Below are 16,326 nucleotides of genomic sequence, written 5' to 3'. Positions count from 1 at the left end.
GCATTTGAGCGCAGAGGATAGGAATAAAATACACAAATGCTGAAGGTGGGGATTGGGGTGACAAAGCTGGGGTGCTGTGAATTAAGTGGGAAAGGCTTTTTGTAAAAGGAGGGATTTGGGAGGGTCTCAAAGACGGAACAAGCTGGGGTCTAGAGTGGGGAGGGATTTCCAGGCTGGGAAAATGGTGGTGAGCGAGGGGCCAGAGGACGGACACTCAAAATCGAGGTTCAGTTAGAAGGTGAACTATGGGAGGGACAAAGAGTATAAACCATGTACCAGGTAGAGAGTCACCATGTGAGATGAAGAATGCTATTGGAGAGCTCTGATGCCCATAATGGTAAGGAATCTAGGCCTAATTTGGAGGGAGGTGAGGAGCCAGTTGTGTGCTGACCCCCCAAGATTTTATTTTCATGACCACATTGGGCTTATAACCTAAGCCACCATGCACTGGTAAGAATTTGGATCTAAAAGCCCATGCAAACATCAGCAGTAGAAACCTGAAGGACCTTCACCACTTTAAGTAGGTGGTCCTGCTGACTGCTTGTCTAGAAAATATGAAACTGTGGTTATTTCAGGGCCAATGTTACTGATCTGAGGATCTTGACTTTGTTGTTTACACAGCCTGAATTCACCAGAATAGCTGCCAGCTCTCCATTCCCTTTTGTTTAAGGTCTTGGCCTGGAGATCATTAAATAATATAAAAGTGATTTAAAACAAGGCAGACTAAATACTTGAATCGGCTGGATCCTTACAGAGGCAAAATGGTATGCGGTCTCACCTGAGCTGATTTGCACCAAGCGTGGAGCCTGCCTCGTTGGACACAGAGCAGGTGTCAAGTTAGGCACTAGGGGTGGAGGGGGAAAGGTGTGTGAATTAATCATCATTATCAATCGTATTTATTGAGCACTTACTTTGTGCAGAGCACTGTACTAAGCGCTTGGGAAGTACAAGTTGGCAACATATAGAGGCAGTCCCTACCCAATAGTGGGCTCACAGTCTAAAAGGGGGAGACAGAGAACAAAACCAAACATACTAACAAAATAAAATAAATAGAATAGATATATACAAGTAAAATAAATAAATAAATAGAGTAATAAATATGTACAAACAATTAATTAATGAGGTGCAAGGGACGGAAAGAAGTTCAGGTAACACCACAATACATCACCACCAACTGATACCACTGGGCTGACACCTTTCCTTTTTTTTTCAAAGAAGTGAAAAAAAAATCAGATGTCTGAACATCTTAAAATCCTTAATCACCATTTTACAATACTGTGATCATGAAATTGAAGCTCACACTCACACATTTTGCAGGTTTCTGTGTGAAAGTCACAAGACTATGTTGATGACTTTAAGGTTCATACGTCTCACACTTTTATTCTTTTCAAATGTAAACAGAAAATAGGATTCGACACGGTGAACATGAATTGAAATCTCTAAGAAAAATCACGTTTGAAACCCTGGTTCATTCAAAGGCACGGCACTGGATGCAGTCACTGTCTTGCTTCCATTCGACGGCGTTGCTATTTCTTCACAGCAACAACTGCGTAACATCTGGGGGACTTCACGGGATCAAATAACCTCACCAAGGCAGACCAGGAAATGCTGTCCTGTAAATCGATACATGATTAAAGTACCTAAAATGGGGTCAACTAAAAAAGATGGATAGGAGAGCTGATCTACCTTTTGTAATCTAAGAACTAAGAAAAAATGTGTAACTTTCTGTAAAATGAAAGGAAAAAAAACCTCATTTTCCATTAACACACAGAGTAATCGCTGTAAGAATAACTTAAAATCATTCAAATTTTTCTTAAGTAGTACCTTGGAACGCTGCTTCTTTCTGGGACATATGGTTAGAAACTTGTTTAATGAATTGGAAAGACCACATTAAACATGTCATGCCACTTCCATCATTTCGGTTTCAAGAACTAATCTTGGCTGTTCTTGTATTTCAGTTAATAGAAACTGTTCAAAAAGGGGAAATCAGTGTCCTTTCAGTAATAATAATGATGGCATTTATTAAGCGCTTACTATGTGCAAAGCACTGTTCTAAAAAGCGCTGGGGAGGTTACAAGCTGATCAGGTTGTCCCACGGAGGGCTCACAGTCTTAATGCCCATTTTACAGATGGGGTAACTGAGGCACAGAGAAGTTAAGTGACTTTCCCAAAGTCACACAGCTGACATGTGGCGGAGCCGGGACTTGAACCCATGACCTTTGACTCCAAAGCCCGTGCTCTTTCCACTGAGCCACGCTGCTTTTAGTAGGCCTAGATAATATGCCTATCTTGGAAACCATACAGAAATTCATGTAATTTATAGTTAAATGGCACTCTGGAAAAGTACATCGTCATTAGAAAACTATTTCAAGATTTCCAGTTAGATCAAAGGCAAACATTTATTAGAAGCCATTTGTCCAAGTAGATTGTATATGAGAATAAAGCAAAGTTTCCTATGATAAAACAAAGCTGTTAAAATGAAGGGTTTATAGTGGAAAAACAGGGTGGGTTTCATGAATGTGTTTAATTTAAAAATGTCACAAAACTTTCTTTTGACCAGGGCCCAGAGCAGAAGCTGCAAAACCATTTCCCTTTAATACCATAAAAAGTGTCAGGTTTTTTTTTCCAACCAAACAATAATTCTTCAGTTCTGATTTGTGGAAAAATGCAATACTTTCTCCTTTCTTAGGGAAAATGAGTGAACCTACTATGAGGAAGTTACATGTAGAAATGCAAGTAATTATGCTTTGTTGTTGTTGTTGTTGTTGTTTTGGGGTATTTCTTAAGCGCCTACTATGCGATAAGCATACAGAATGCACATAATTATGTATGCATCATAATGGCGATCCTTGAAAAATGAAGCCTATGAAATCTATCCCTTCTGCTTTACCCTTATTCATTTTAGGCACAAAATGCTTCCGCATATGGTTTGTGTATGTGAGTGTGTGAATATGTATGTGTGTGTATTTACTGTCTGCTTGACTTGTAATTACCATGCAGTTGAAATACTATAAACTTTACTCTTGCAGCTTACCGAAAACAACATCTGCTGGGCATATGTTTAACATGAGATGAAATGAATATTTAAACATTACCAAATAATTGGGATGAGAATAGCTGTACTACTGGTCTTTCATAAAACACACAATTCTCCGCTTCAAAATTAACTGGATGTAAATGATCTCTTTCGATGAAGAGAATTGTTGGGTTCTAAAAAAAAAAATATCTGTATATATACCTGCTCTTTGAGGTAACAGAGGCGATCCAGAAGAATCAAAGTCTCTATACAGGGAGCCAGAACAACTTTCAACTGAAAGAAAGATTGGATATTATTATGACCACTTGAAATAATGTCCGTCAGTCAGTCGTACTGCTATGCCCCTTTTGCCCCTGAGTACAATATTTCTGGAAAGGAGAACCTAATTCTACCCTACTGCTCCATACTCAGAACAACGATAGAGAACTTAGAAAAAGTCTAAGGAATAAACTAAATAGGGAAAGTTAACATACCAGAAGTTTAAAGAATAAGCTAAGTAGGGAAAGTGTACTGTTCATGTGATTTGAGGTAGATGCCAATAGGGAATCATACAGACTATGTCAAAAAACTTTTCAAGGAGGCATGGAGAATGAAATTCACCGAAAGGAATGCTTGTGAAACAACCACAGAGGCCGATGCGGGGTCAAACAACTGTGATATTTCTACGCGTTTATAATCTACGTTTTAAAAAAAGAGTCTTCCATATGTTCTCTTTATTATTTTACTGACACCTAATATAGCTGTGGGATAGGATATGATCCAACTTCAGTGTTTTCCTATAGGCTGGGTATCACAACTTAAGCTGGTCTACCACAATCATAAAATTTAATGGTACCCTATACTAGTCTAGCACAGTTACACAATTGATTGCTTTAATCCTGTAATTTTTACCATGTTAAATGCTTCCAGTTCATTCATTCGAGGCCTATACTTCTCATGGTAATCCATTATGCACTTTTCAGTAACCTACAAGATAAAAAAGATGGCAATGAAATTGATTCCATTTTGATTTCACTATTTTTAATGACGATTACTCAACGTAAAAGCCATATATAACTCTATGAAATATGGTGGAATGCCGATCCCAAAACTGATTATTTCAATCAATTATTTAAACTGAAGTTCTTTGAAATAGCTGAAGGAAAAAGGCGTTCAAGCCTCTGAACCAAATTGGGTGCTAGTTTATTTGAGTCAGACAACCGTTTTGTTCACTTCCAAGCTTGTAAATAGCCAAAGTAGGCTTGGTTCCATTTAATTTGGAAAACTGACTTTCTTATGTACAAATGACCTTTCAAAAATCCTTAGAAAATGCTTCTTGAGCTAGCCAGTGCTTTTCTGAATCAACATTTCACAACAAATGCTTTCTCGGGTCCAGTGACAGATACTCATTTCTCTGCTCCTGCAGAGGATATTTCAACAGTTGTTAGAGGAGTCATAAGTGACATGAGGAAAACCACAGGGTTACCTTTCTGGGGCCATTTTGGTTTCTGGCTGGCCGTAAAATACAAGAGAACCAAGGGTGGCAGCAAATGAAAGGAACTGGAAAGGGCTGGTACTGATAAGGATACATGGATAACTTTACAGCTATCACCCTGATACACACTTGTCATCATTCATTCATTCATTCAATCCTATTTATTGAGCGCTTACTGTGTGCAGAGCACTGTACTAAGTGCTTGGGAAGTACAAGTCGGCAACATATAGAGACAGTCCCTACCCAACAACGGGCTCACAGTCTAGAAGGGGGAGACATCATTAACAAAACAGAGTAATAAATCTGTACAAATATATACAAGTGCCGTGGGGAGGGGAAGGAGGTAGGGTGGGGAGGATGGGGAGGAGAAGAGGAAAAAGGGTTCAGTCTGGGAAGGCCTCCTGGAGGAGGTGAGCTCTCAGTAAGGCTTTGAAGGGAGCAAGAGAGCTAGCTCGGTGGATGTGTGGAGGGAAGGCATTAGAGGCCAGGGGAAGGACATGGGCCAGGGGTCGACGGCGGGACAGGTGAGAACGAGGCCCAGTAAGGAGGTTAGCGGCAGAGGAGTGGAGGATGCGGGCTGGGCTGGAGAAGGAGAGAAGGGAGGTGAGGTAGGAGGGGGCGAGGTGATGGAGAGCTTCCAATCTGGCTTCCATCCCCAACACTCCACTGAAACTGCCCTCTCAAAGGTCACCAATGACCTCCTTCTTGCCAAATCCAGCGGCTCCTACTCTAACCTAATCCTCCCGACCTCTCAGCTGCCTTTGACACTGTGGACCACCCCCTTCTCCTCAACACGCTATCCGACCTTGGCTTCACAGACTCCGTCCTCTCCTGGTTCTCCTCTTATCTCTCCGGCCGTTCATTCCCAGTCTGTTTTGCAGGCTCCTCCTCTCCCTCCCATCCTCTTACTGTAGGAGTTCCTCAAGGGTTAGTTCTTGGTCTCCTTCTGTTCTCTATCTAGACTCACTCTCTGGGTGACCTCATTCTCTCCCACGGCTTCAACTATCATTTATACGCTGATGACACCCAAATCTACATCTCTGCCCCTGCTCTCTCCTCCTCCCTCCAGGCTTGCATCTCCTCCTGCCTTCAGGAAATCTCCATCTGGATGTCTGCCCGCCACCTAAAACTCAACATGTCCAAGACTGAACTACTTGTCTTCCCTCCCAAACCCTCTCCCTGACTTTCCCATCACTGTTGACGGCACTACCATCCTTCCCATCTCACAAGCCCGCAACTTTGGTGTCATCCTCAACTCCGCTCTCTAGTTCACCCCTCACATCCAATCCATTACCAAAACCTGCCGGTCTCACCTCCGCAATAGTGCCAAGATCCGCCCTTTCCTCTCCATCCAACCTGCTACCTTGCTGGTTCAATCTCTCATCCTATCCTGACTGGATTACTGTATCAGGCTCCTCTCCAATCTCCCATCTTCCTGTCTCTCCCCACTTCAATCCATACTTCACGCTGCTGCCTGGATCGTCTTTGTGCAGAAATGCTCTGGGCATGTTACTCCCCTCCTCAAAAATCTCCAGTGGCTACCAGTCAACCTACGCATCAAGCAAAAACTCCTCACTCTCTGTTTCAAGGCTGTCCATCACCTCGCCCCCTCCTACCTCACGTCCCTTCTCTCCTTCTACAGCCCAGCCCACACCCTCCGCTCCTCTGCCGCTAATCCCCTCACTGTACCTCGTTCTCGCCTGTCCCGCCATCGACCCCCGGGCCACATCCTCCCCCTGGCCTGGAATGCCCTCCCTCTGAACATCCGCCAAGCTAGCTCTCTTCCTCCCTTCAAAGCCCTACTGAGAGCTCACCTCCTCCAGCAGGCCTTCCCAGACTGAGCCCCCCTTTCCTCTCCTCCTCCCCATCCCTCCCGCCCTACCTCCTTCCCCTCCCCACAGCACTTGTATATATGTTTGTACAGATTTATTACTCTATTTTACTTGTACATATTTACTATTCTATTAGCTAGAATGTGCATCTAGCTTTATTTCTATTTATTCTGATGACTTGACACCTGTCCACATGGTTTGTTTTGTTGTCCATCTCCCTCTTCTAGACTGTGAACCTGTTGTTGGGTAGAGATCATCTCTACATGTTTCCACCTTGAACTTACCAAGCGCTTAGTACAGTGCTCTGCACACAGTAAGCACTCAATAAATACGATTGAATGAATGAATGAATGAAGCCGAGAGTGAGGAGTTTTTGCCTGATTCGTAGCTTGACAGGCAGCCACTGGAGATTTTTGAGGAGGGGAGTAACTGCACAAAGATAATCTGGGCAGCAGAGTAAAGTATAGACTGAAGTGGGGAGAGACAAGAGGATGGGAGATCAGAGAGGAGGCTGATGCAATAATCTAGTTGGGATAGGATGAGAGGTTGAACCAGCAATGTAGCGGTTTGGATGGAGAGGAATGGGAGGATCCTGGCGATGTTGTGGAGGTGAGACCGGCAGATTTTGGCGATGGATTGAATGTGTGGGGTGAACGAGAAAGCAGAGTTGAGGATGACACCAAGGTTGCGGGCTTGTGAGATGGGAAGGATGGTAGTGCCGTTTACAGTGACGGGAAAGTCAGGGAGAGGGCAGGGTTTGGGAGGGAAGATAAGGAGTTCAGACTTGGAAAGATTGAGTTTTAGATCACAGGCGGACATCCAGATGGAGATGTCCTGAAGGAGGAGGAGATACACGCCTGGAGGGAGGGAGAGAGAGCAGGGGCAGAGATGTAGATTTGGGTGTCGGGTGACAAAAACAGCCTTCTCAGTGATTTCCCTGTTACTTTCCTCTCCCATCTCCAGTCTAGTTCACAGAGCTCTGCATGCCTATTTTAAAAATACTTCACAACGCACATTTTTTTCTTCCTCAAAAATTTGTAATGGTTCTCCGCTCCTTGAAAAACTGCAACAAAAAAATTCCTGACCACTGCCCTCAAGACTTTCCATCAACTGACTCCATCAGCTCTATTCTCCCTCTAACACCCAGTCGGTACTGTTTACTCCACCAAAGCTCACTCAACTGTAGCACACTCTTTTCCCCTAATTCTGATCATGTCTTTCTTGCTGTTGGGCTACTTTTCCCTTGTGTGTTTCAGCAAATCACCAAATCTTTCCCTTTCTTTAAAATTCTCTTGGAAAGCTGTTTCCTCCAGGAAATATTTTCTTGTGGTATTTATTAAGAGCTGTGCCAATTACTGTTCTAAATTCTGGGGTAGATATAAGGTTATCAGGTTGGACATATTTCCTGTCCTGCATGGGGCTCACTAAGTAGGAAGGGGTATATGATTAATACCCATTTTACAGATGAGGAAGCTGAAGCACAGAAGTTACTACTACTACTCTACTAATAATAATAATAATGGCATTTGTTAAGCGCTTACTATGTGCCAAGCACTGTTCTAAGCACTGGGGGGGTACAAGGTAGTTAGGTTGTCCCACGTGGGGCTCACACTTTTAATTCCCATTTTACAGATGAGGTAACTGAGGCCCAGAGAAGTTAAGTGACTTGCCCAAAGACACACGGTTGACAAGTGGTGGAGCCAGGATTAGAACCCATGACCTCTGACTCCCAAGCCCGGGCTTTTCACTGAGCCACGCTCCTTCTCTAAGTTAAGCGGCCTGTCCAAGGTCACACAACAGACTAGTGGTAGCGGAATTAGAACCCAGATCCTTTGACTTTCAGGCTCATGCTCTTTCCACTAGGCCAAGCTGTTTCACATAGTCTCCGCATCTTCCTGTTTCTGGGATGGGACAGTCGATCACCTCAGCACTCACAAATTTATCTTTCAATTATTCACTTTTGTCTCTATTTTGAACTATTCTCTCACTTAACTTTGGATCCTTTTTTCCAGTTCCTTCTTTAGGTTACGAGCTCCTCAAAAGGAGTGGTTGCAGTTTCTATTTCTTCTCATGTTTCCCGAGTATCTAAAACACTGCTCTCTTCTCAGTAGATGCTCAATAACGATGAAACACAACCCTCAGCAACTAATCTCTGTGAATAGAACATTAACATCTAAATTTCATTTGATGAAATCCACTATTGAGGAGACAATTCACGACGCAAAAATGAGAAGACTAAAACATAAACTTCTCTTCAACAGTTTATCTAAAAAAAATTCTCTTGTCGCTATGAATCAATCAATCAATAAATCAAATGTATTTCTTGAGTACTTACTACGTGTAGAGTACTGTATTAAGCACTTGGAGCATACATTACAATGGAGTTGGCAAACCTGTTCCCTATCCACAATCCACTGTTTTACTACTGACAGGATCAAAAAGCATCAGGAGCGTTACCCAAAACAGAACAATGATAAATTATTGATGCGCTTATACAGTAATAATCAAATATTATTTTAGCCGAAACTACGACAGTCTCAACCCAGTTTTATTATTCAGCAATTCCTCGGACCCCTGTGCAATTTCAGGTCTTTCTGAAGGTTTTTGAACTGGTAGTAGTTCAACATGGCTTTTTAAACAATGTGGTGGAGTTGCCTGCAGTTTTTCTTTGTTTCCCCATCCACGCTATTCCAAACGGTTCACATTAAATATATAAAGAAGTGTGATTTAGCCCCGGAGCACGGGAACGCACCCATCATTTTGGTGCGCGCAGCATTAACCCTGACCATAAAACCTTTTCTGCCAACGGTGGGCTCCTAGAGCCCTTTGTTAGCTAATTTTAAAGAGATTTCAGATCCTCTGCTGAATACAGGAAACATACCCACATAGGAAAAACAAGGTCTTTTGACCCAAATTGTAGTTACTCTCCTAGTCAAAGAAACAACAAAGACAGAGAGTCAGCACTGAAAAATGAAACCAAGAGTGTAAAATTGCTTGAATCAATGGATCTTGAATGCAGACTGGCTTTGGATTTAGATTTAAGATGAATTAAATGTTAAAAGTATTGGGGTTTCAGTATTAATATAATACCAAAGTATGAAACAAATGCCATACATATTATTTAATGGAGGGTGTGATTTAAAATTTTACAATAACAAGCTGCAACAGTTCAGAAAACCAAAAGCTACTAAAATAAAACATAATTGGGTTTGGCTATCTTTGGAAGATGGGTAACCAACTCTGCTCGGCTATCTGAACTAGCCACAGTTCAGATTATGATGGAGAACCAGCATTAGACTGAACACCTATTTCACTTTAAAAAATTGTACTTTTAAGCTATGAAAATATATCAGTAATAACGATTTATTGTATGAAGAAAAGGAGTTCCTCTTGGTTTACTGTTTGGAGCAAGTTTGCTGTTTGCCTTCCACTAGTAATGAACAAACTGAAGAAAAGAATGTTTACAACTGGGCGATTTCTCCAGTTTTGTTTTTTAAGGCCTAGAAAGTATGACAAGCTCCATATATCCTAAATGTATAGAAACTGTCTACTTTAAAAGGGTTAAAAGATGCCAAATATTTTTGGAACAGCCTTATGGGTGTCAAAAGATTCCAAATTTCAACCGAGTAATAAAGTTTTTTTCTCCTGGAGGATGTTAATCCAGTTAAAACCTCTTCTTCACAAATCAGTACCCAACAGAAAAGTAAACAGAAAGTCCACAAGTTTGAAGAACAATAGTTAGGAGTCATGACCTCATTTCAGTAAACAAAATTTAGGCAAATTGGAAAATGAGCTGTTACTTTCCCAGGAAATAGGAGCTGTTACTTTCCCAGAGAAGCAGCGTGGCTCAGTGGAAAGAACCCGAGCTTTGGAGTCAGAGGTCATGGGTTCGTATCCCGGCTCCGCCACATGTCTGCTGTGTGACCTTGGGCAAGTCACTTAACTTCTCTGAGCCTCAGTTCCCTCATCTGTAAAATGGGGATTAAGACTGTGAGCCCCGCGTGGGACAACCTGATCACTTTGTATCCCCCCCAGCGCTTAGAACAGTGCTTTGCACATAGTAAGCGCTTAATAAATGCCATTTAAAAAAAAAATAGATGGTAAAAGTCTTCCTCAGCGAATGTTGGGAAATATCTTCTAGTGAAAGCATTTACCATATGTGGAAAATGTGGTTTATCATTCATAGTGTGAGTTCTATTATTCCAGAAACTGCTCTTCCATTAGTCAAGTTACCCAGAGAATAACAGCCCAAAGATAAAGAGGACTTTATCCTCTTCTCTCTAACTGTTATCCTCTAACTGTAAAGAGGACTATACAGTTATTAAGATTTCTGTTCACAGATTTTTTTTTACTGGCATTTGTTAAGTGTTTACTATGTGCCTGGCTGTGTACTAAATGCTGGTCCATGTCCCACGTGGGGCTCACAGTCTTAATCTCCTATTTATAGAGGAAGTAACTGAGGACCAGAGAAGTTAAGGTCACACAGCAGACAAGTGGCAGAGCCAGGATTACAACGCCGGTCCTTCTGACTCCCAATCCTGTATTCTATCCACTAGGCCAAGCTGCATCTCAATAAATTCAGTATGAGAACATGGTGGCTATATTTACCCAGGAGGAGTATGATTTTGGAATTTTTCTGTCACTAATTTCTTCTTAGTCCTGAACCTACGCGGGAACCTTTTAATGCTAATGTCTTTTGGGAATGCTCCAGGCAGGAGAATCGGCAGTGCATTTAGCTCCAAGCCCAGTTCAAAAATCTGGAAATTGAGATGTTTGCCTCAGTTGCAGTAGGCGATTTCTACAGCCGGTGGGTACTGTCCTGGGAGACTTCACCGTGGTTCCGGAGAACAGATCAGAGCTCAGGGAAACCAAATTACTAACGAAGTGTCAGTGGCTAGATAATAAAAATGGTATTGGTTAAGCGCTTGCTATGTGCCAGGCACTGTACTAAGCGCTGGAGCTGGTTGTCCTAGACTGTAAGCTTCTTGTGGGCAGGGGGCGTATCTACTAACTCTGCTATATTGTACTCTCCCTAGTACTTAGTTAGGTGCTCTGCACACAGCCAGCACTCAGTGAATAGGATTAATGGATGGATTTTCTGTCGCACGAGACTTGTCCGAATGGTCATTCTAACTGTATGTAACACAGATGTGCATATTAAACCGACACAGTGAATTGTGAAGGTGGGAAGGGAATCAATCAGTCAATCAATCAATCGTATTTATTGAGCGCTTACTGTGTGCAGAGCACTGTACTAAGCACTTGGGAACTACAAGTTGGCAACAGATAGAGACGGTCCCTACCCAACGGTGGGCTCACAGTCTAGAAGGGGGAGACAGAGAACAAAACCAAACATACTAACAAAATAAAATAAATAGGATAGATATGTACAAGTAGGGAAGGGAAGTATTTCTAGAGTGCTTACTGTGTGCTGAGCACTGTCCTAAACACTTGGGAGAGTGAAATATAACACTACACTGACGAGCTAAACACTCGGACCTATGGGCCAAGGTCCGTGGCCAAGAAGACTGAGAGATCCGATAGAAGAGCGTGATCTGCAGGGATCTGGAGAGAGAGGTTAATTCCCCTCTCTGTAATTCGCAGCTTGGCGTAGTGGCTAGAGCATGAGCCTGCGAGCCAGAAAAACCCGAGTTTTAATCCTGGCTCCGACACTTGCCTGCTGTGTGACTTTGAGCAAGTCACTTCACTTTCCTGTGCCTCAGTTACTTCACCTGTAAAATGGGGGTTAGGACTGTGAGCCCCACTCTGTCCAACCTGACAACCTTGTATCTACCTCAGTGCTTAGTACAATACTCAGTGCTTAGTACAATACCTGGCATATAGTAAGCATTTAACAAATACCACCATTACTGTTATTTGACTGCACGCTCATCATCATCATCATCAATCGTATTTATTGAGCGCTTACTATGTGCAGAGCACTGTACTAAGCACTTGGGAAGTACAAATTGGCAACATATAGAGACAGTCCCTACCCACCAGTGGGCTCACAGTCTAAAAGGGGGAGACTTTTGATCCCTCCTTGAAGGCAGGGATCAGGTCTATCAACTCTGCTGCACTGTGCTCTGCCAAGCGTTTAGTACAGTGCTCTGCACACTGTAAATGCTTACTAAATACCATTGATTGTCCGAGTGAGGGACCTGCAGAAGGGCCGAGGCAATAAACTCAACTCGGTTTACACAGTGTATTTTTCTTGTTTGCGGGGAGCTGGGGGAGGATTCGTTGAGGATGTTAACCACAGCTAGATCCACTATACGCTAGTAGATAGATCTGCTACACTCCCTTTTACGTCGTCTTGGATTCCCAGGCCCATGCTCTATCCATGGGAGCATGGATAGAATTGTGAGGGAGAATTCTAGGGAATTCTAGAGGAATAGTTAGGTTAGTTTGGATGGAGTACCCTTGCAATCCTGATATTCACTCCACTCTCACCCTTACAGCCCTTATGAGAAGGAGCATGGCGTGGCGGACGGAGCACGAGCCTGCGTGTCAGAAGGGCATGAGTTCCAATCCCGGCTCCATCACTTGTCTGCTGTGTGACCTTGGGCAAGTCACTTCACTTCCCTGTGCCTCAGTTACCTCATCTGTAAAATGGGGATTGAGACTGTGAGCCCAGCGTGGGACGGGGACTGTGTCCAACCCAGCTGGCTTGTATCCACCCCAGAGCTTAGTACAGTGTCTGGCACATAGTAAATGCTCAATAAATACCATATTATTATTATTATTATTATTATGTCAGTCAATCAAATTTAGTGAGAGCTTACTATGTGCAGAGCATTGTAATAAGCACCTGGGAGAGTACAATACAACAATATAACAGACACATTCCCTACCCACAGTTAGTTTACAGTCTTAGAGGGGGAGTTAGGCATTACAATATCCATGATTTACTTTAATTTCTGCCTCCCCTCTAGACTTTAAGCTCTCCGTGGGCAATTAACGTACCTACCAACTTGACTGTATTGTACTCGCCCAAGTCCGCACAATAAGCGTTCAATAAATATGATTAATTGACTGAGTACGAATAGAAGTAAGGAATAAAAAACAAAAGTCTGAAGAGTCTACGCTCTTTGAACTTTGAAACCCTGAGGCCTCCATATCTTGCAGCCTTCCCCAAGCCAGGCTTGGGATTCAAGTCTCGTGCAGTGGCTAGAGCAAGGCCTGGGCGTCAGAAAGTCATGGGTTCTAATCCCGGCTCTGCCACTTGTCTTCTGTGTGACCTTGGGCAAGTCACGTCACTTCTCTGAGCCTCATCTACCTCATCTGTAAAATGGGGATTGAGACTGTGAGCCTAATGTGGGACACGGACTGCGTCCGATCCGATTTGCCGGTATGCACCCCAGCACTTAGTACAGTACCTGGCACACAGTAAGTGCTTCACAAATATAATAACAGTAATAATAATAATAACAATAATGATAATAACAATATTAAGTTCCTGAGAACTATGGGTCAGGGAGGGTCTTATCAGCGTCCAAGTAGAATCTGATTAGGTTGACAGTAGAATCTGGTTATAATGGATAAATGTAATGCCAAACTCCCCCTCTAAACTGTAAACTTGTTATGGGTAGGGAATGTGTCTTTTATATTGTTGTACTGTACTCTCCCACGTGCTTATTACAGTGCTCCGCACACAGTAAACTCTCCAAGATTCAAAAGCCCCTCTTTATCAGTATATTCAGTCATGTGATAATGGAGCTGGTTTGATATAACTGCAAGTAGCATGACTAGAATGACAAACTTTGTGTGGTAGACTGCTCAAGGCTGTCTTTTATAAATGACTTTAACACTTGTCACCTTGGATTCATCTTTAAAGCTGGAGTCATTCTCCCCAACTATGCCCCACATGTAGCACTAGCTGACTTTGGAATGATAATGACTTGTCTGAGACTGTTATGGTTTCATCTCCCTGCCTCGGAGAAATTTCTCGGGACGCAAAGCCATCCAGAAGCATATTGGAAGGTTTTCTCGGCACTTAAGTTGTTTACATAGTTTTAAATGGTAACAGATGGTCATTACAGGATTGGATATGCGATAATATAGATTTACTCGCCGTGCACCCATTTGCTTAAATGTGATAGCCTGTATTTAATCAAAGGGTCTCTAAAGACAATGTGCTAAGCTCAATACCCATTAAAATTGTTTTCTGCCATCAGATTCAAATTGTTGGATAAGCCCTACTATGACAATGTTTATATTTAAAACTAGAGATGAAACTGAACCTGTATTTTCAGAGTACCTATGGATAAAATGCTGATTAGGCCACTGTAATTAGTCCCCCCCCCCCCCCCCCCCCCACCAAGAGCAATTAAGAGATTTTGTTCTGCAATATGACCTTAGTCCTAAATCCTTTTATTACATTCAACAGCACTCCACCCTGTATACATGAAAAGACTGGTGTTTGCAAGCTGATGCATCTGCTACTTGAAGCATCTGTTTGCTTTCCAGTCCATCTCTCAGTATCCCTGTTTTCCCAAAGCCATTTCATTCCTTGCTCTGGAAACAGCGTAGCCTAATGGAAAGAGCCTGGGCAAGGAGGCAGGGGATATTCATTCATTCATTCATTCAATCGTATTTATTGAGAGCTTACTGTGTGCACAGCACTGTACTAAGCGCTTGGGAAGTACAAGTTGGCAACACATATAGATGGTCCCTACCCAATAATGGGCTCACAATCAATCAATCAATCATATTTATTGAGCGCTTACTGTGTGCAGAGCACTGTACTGAGCACTTGGAAAGTACAAGTTGGCAACATATAGAGACGGTTCCTACCCAACAGTGGGCTCACAGTCTAGAAGGGGGAGACAGACAACAAAACAAAACATGTAGACAGGTGTCAAAATCGTCATCTGCTTATCTGCTGTGTGACCTTGGGCAAGTCACTTCACTGTCCTAGAATAATGATGGCATTTGTTAAGAGCTTACTATGTGTGAAGCACCGTTCTAAGTGCTGGGGGGGATACCAGGTGATCAGGTTGTCCCACGTGGGGCTCACAGTCTTATGAGAAGCAGCGTGGCTCAGTGGAAAAGAGCACGGGCTTTGGAGTCAAAGGTCATGCGTTCAAACCCCGGCTCCGCCAATTGTCAGCTGTGTGACTTTGGGCAAGTCACTTCACTTCTCTGTGCCTCAGTTACCTCATCTGTAAAATGGGGATTAAGACTGTGAGCCCCACGTGGGACAACCTGATCACCTTGCAACCTCCCGAGCATTTAGAACAGTGCTTTGCACATAGTAAGCGCTTAATAAATGCCATCATTATTATTATTATTATTCTCTGGGCCTCAGTTACCTCAACTGTAAAATGGGGACTGAGACTGTGAGCCCACGTGAGACAGGGACAGTGTTCAACCCGATTTGTTTGTACCTCCCCCAGCACTTAGCACATTATAAGCACTTAACAAATACCATAATTATTATTAATGCAACAGAACTAGTAGACATGTTCCGCGCCCATAGAGAGCGCTGGGGTGGTGGGGGGATACAAGGTGATCAGGTTGTCCCACGTGGGGCTCACAGTCTTCATCCCCATTTTACAGATGAGGGAACTGAGGCTCAGAGAAGTTAAGTGACTTGCCCAAGGTCACACAGCAGACATGGGATTGGAACCCATGACCTCTGACTCCCAATCCACCATTATAAACAACGGAAGGGCCTTGCTCCACTTGCAAAGACTTTGGGACCAAATACCAGCCTGAAGGAAATGATCTAAGACATGATGAGAAAAGCAGCATGGCTTAGTGTAAAGAGCATGGGCTTAGGAGTCGGAGGACGTGGGTTCTAATTCCGGCTCTCCCGCCCGTTTGCTGTGTGACCCTGGACAAGTCACTTCACTTCTCTGTGCCTCTGTTACCTCATCTGTAAAATGGGGATTAAAAGTGTGAGCCTCATGCGGGACAACCTGATTACCCTGTATCTACCCCAGTGCCCAGTACACCATCAATCGTATTTATTGAGCGCT

At 43.0% G+C, this 16,326-nt stretch overlaps 1 protein-coding gene across 1 annotated transcript in view; it reads right to left on the bottom strand.

Moving 5' to 3' along the window:
- Positions 1–1,345: 1,345 nt before the first annotated feature.
- Positions 1,346–16,326, bottom strand: part of METTL25 (methyltransferase like 25) — a 105,183-nt gene continuing 90,202 nt past the window's right edge. Inside the window, exons 10-12 of the mRNA XM_038756835.1 lie at positions 3,929–4,003; positions 3,239–3,310; positions 1,346–1,613 (exon numbers count right to left, since the gene is read on the bottom strand). Coding sequence (XP_038612763.1) covers positions 1,527–1,613; positions 3,239–3,310; positions 3,929–4,003 — 234 coding nt within the window. The 3' untranslated portion in view covers positions 1,346–1,526. The remainder of the gene's footprint in view (positions 1,614–3,238; positions 3,311–3,928; positions 4,004–16,326) is intronic.

This window comes from Tachyglossus aculeatus, chromosome 14 (assembly GCF_015852505.1).
Source record: "Tachyglossus aculeatus isolate mTacAcu1 chromosome 14, mTacAcu1.pri, whole genome shotgun sequence".
NCBI classification, from domain to species: domain Eukaryota; kingdom Metazoa; phylum Chordata; class Mammalia; order Monotremata; family Tachyglossidae; genus Tachyglossus; species Tachyglossus aculeatus.
The sequence above is the reverse complement of the archived record's forward strand: the minus strand, read 5'-3'. Positions and strand labels throughout refer to the sequence as shown.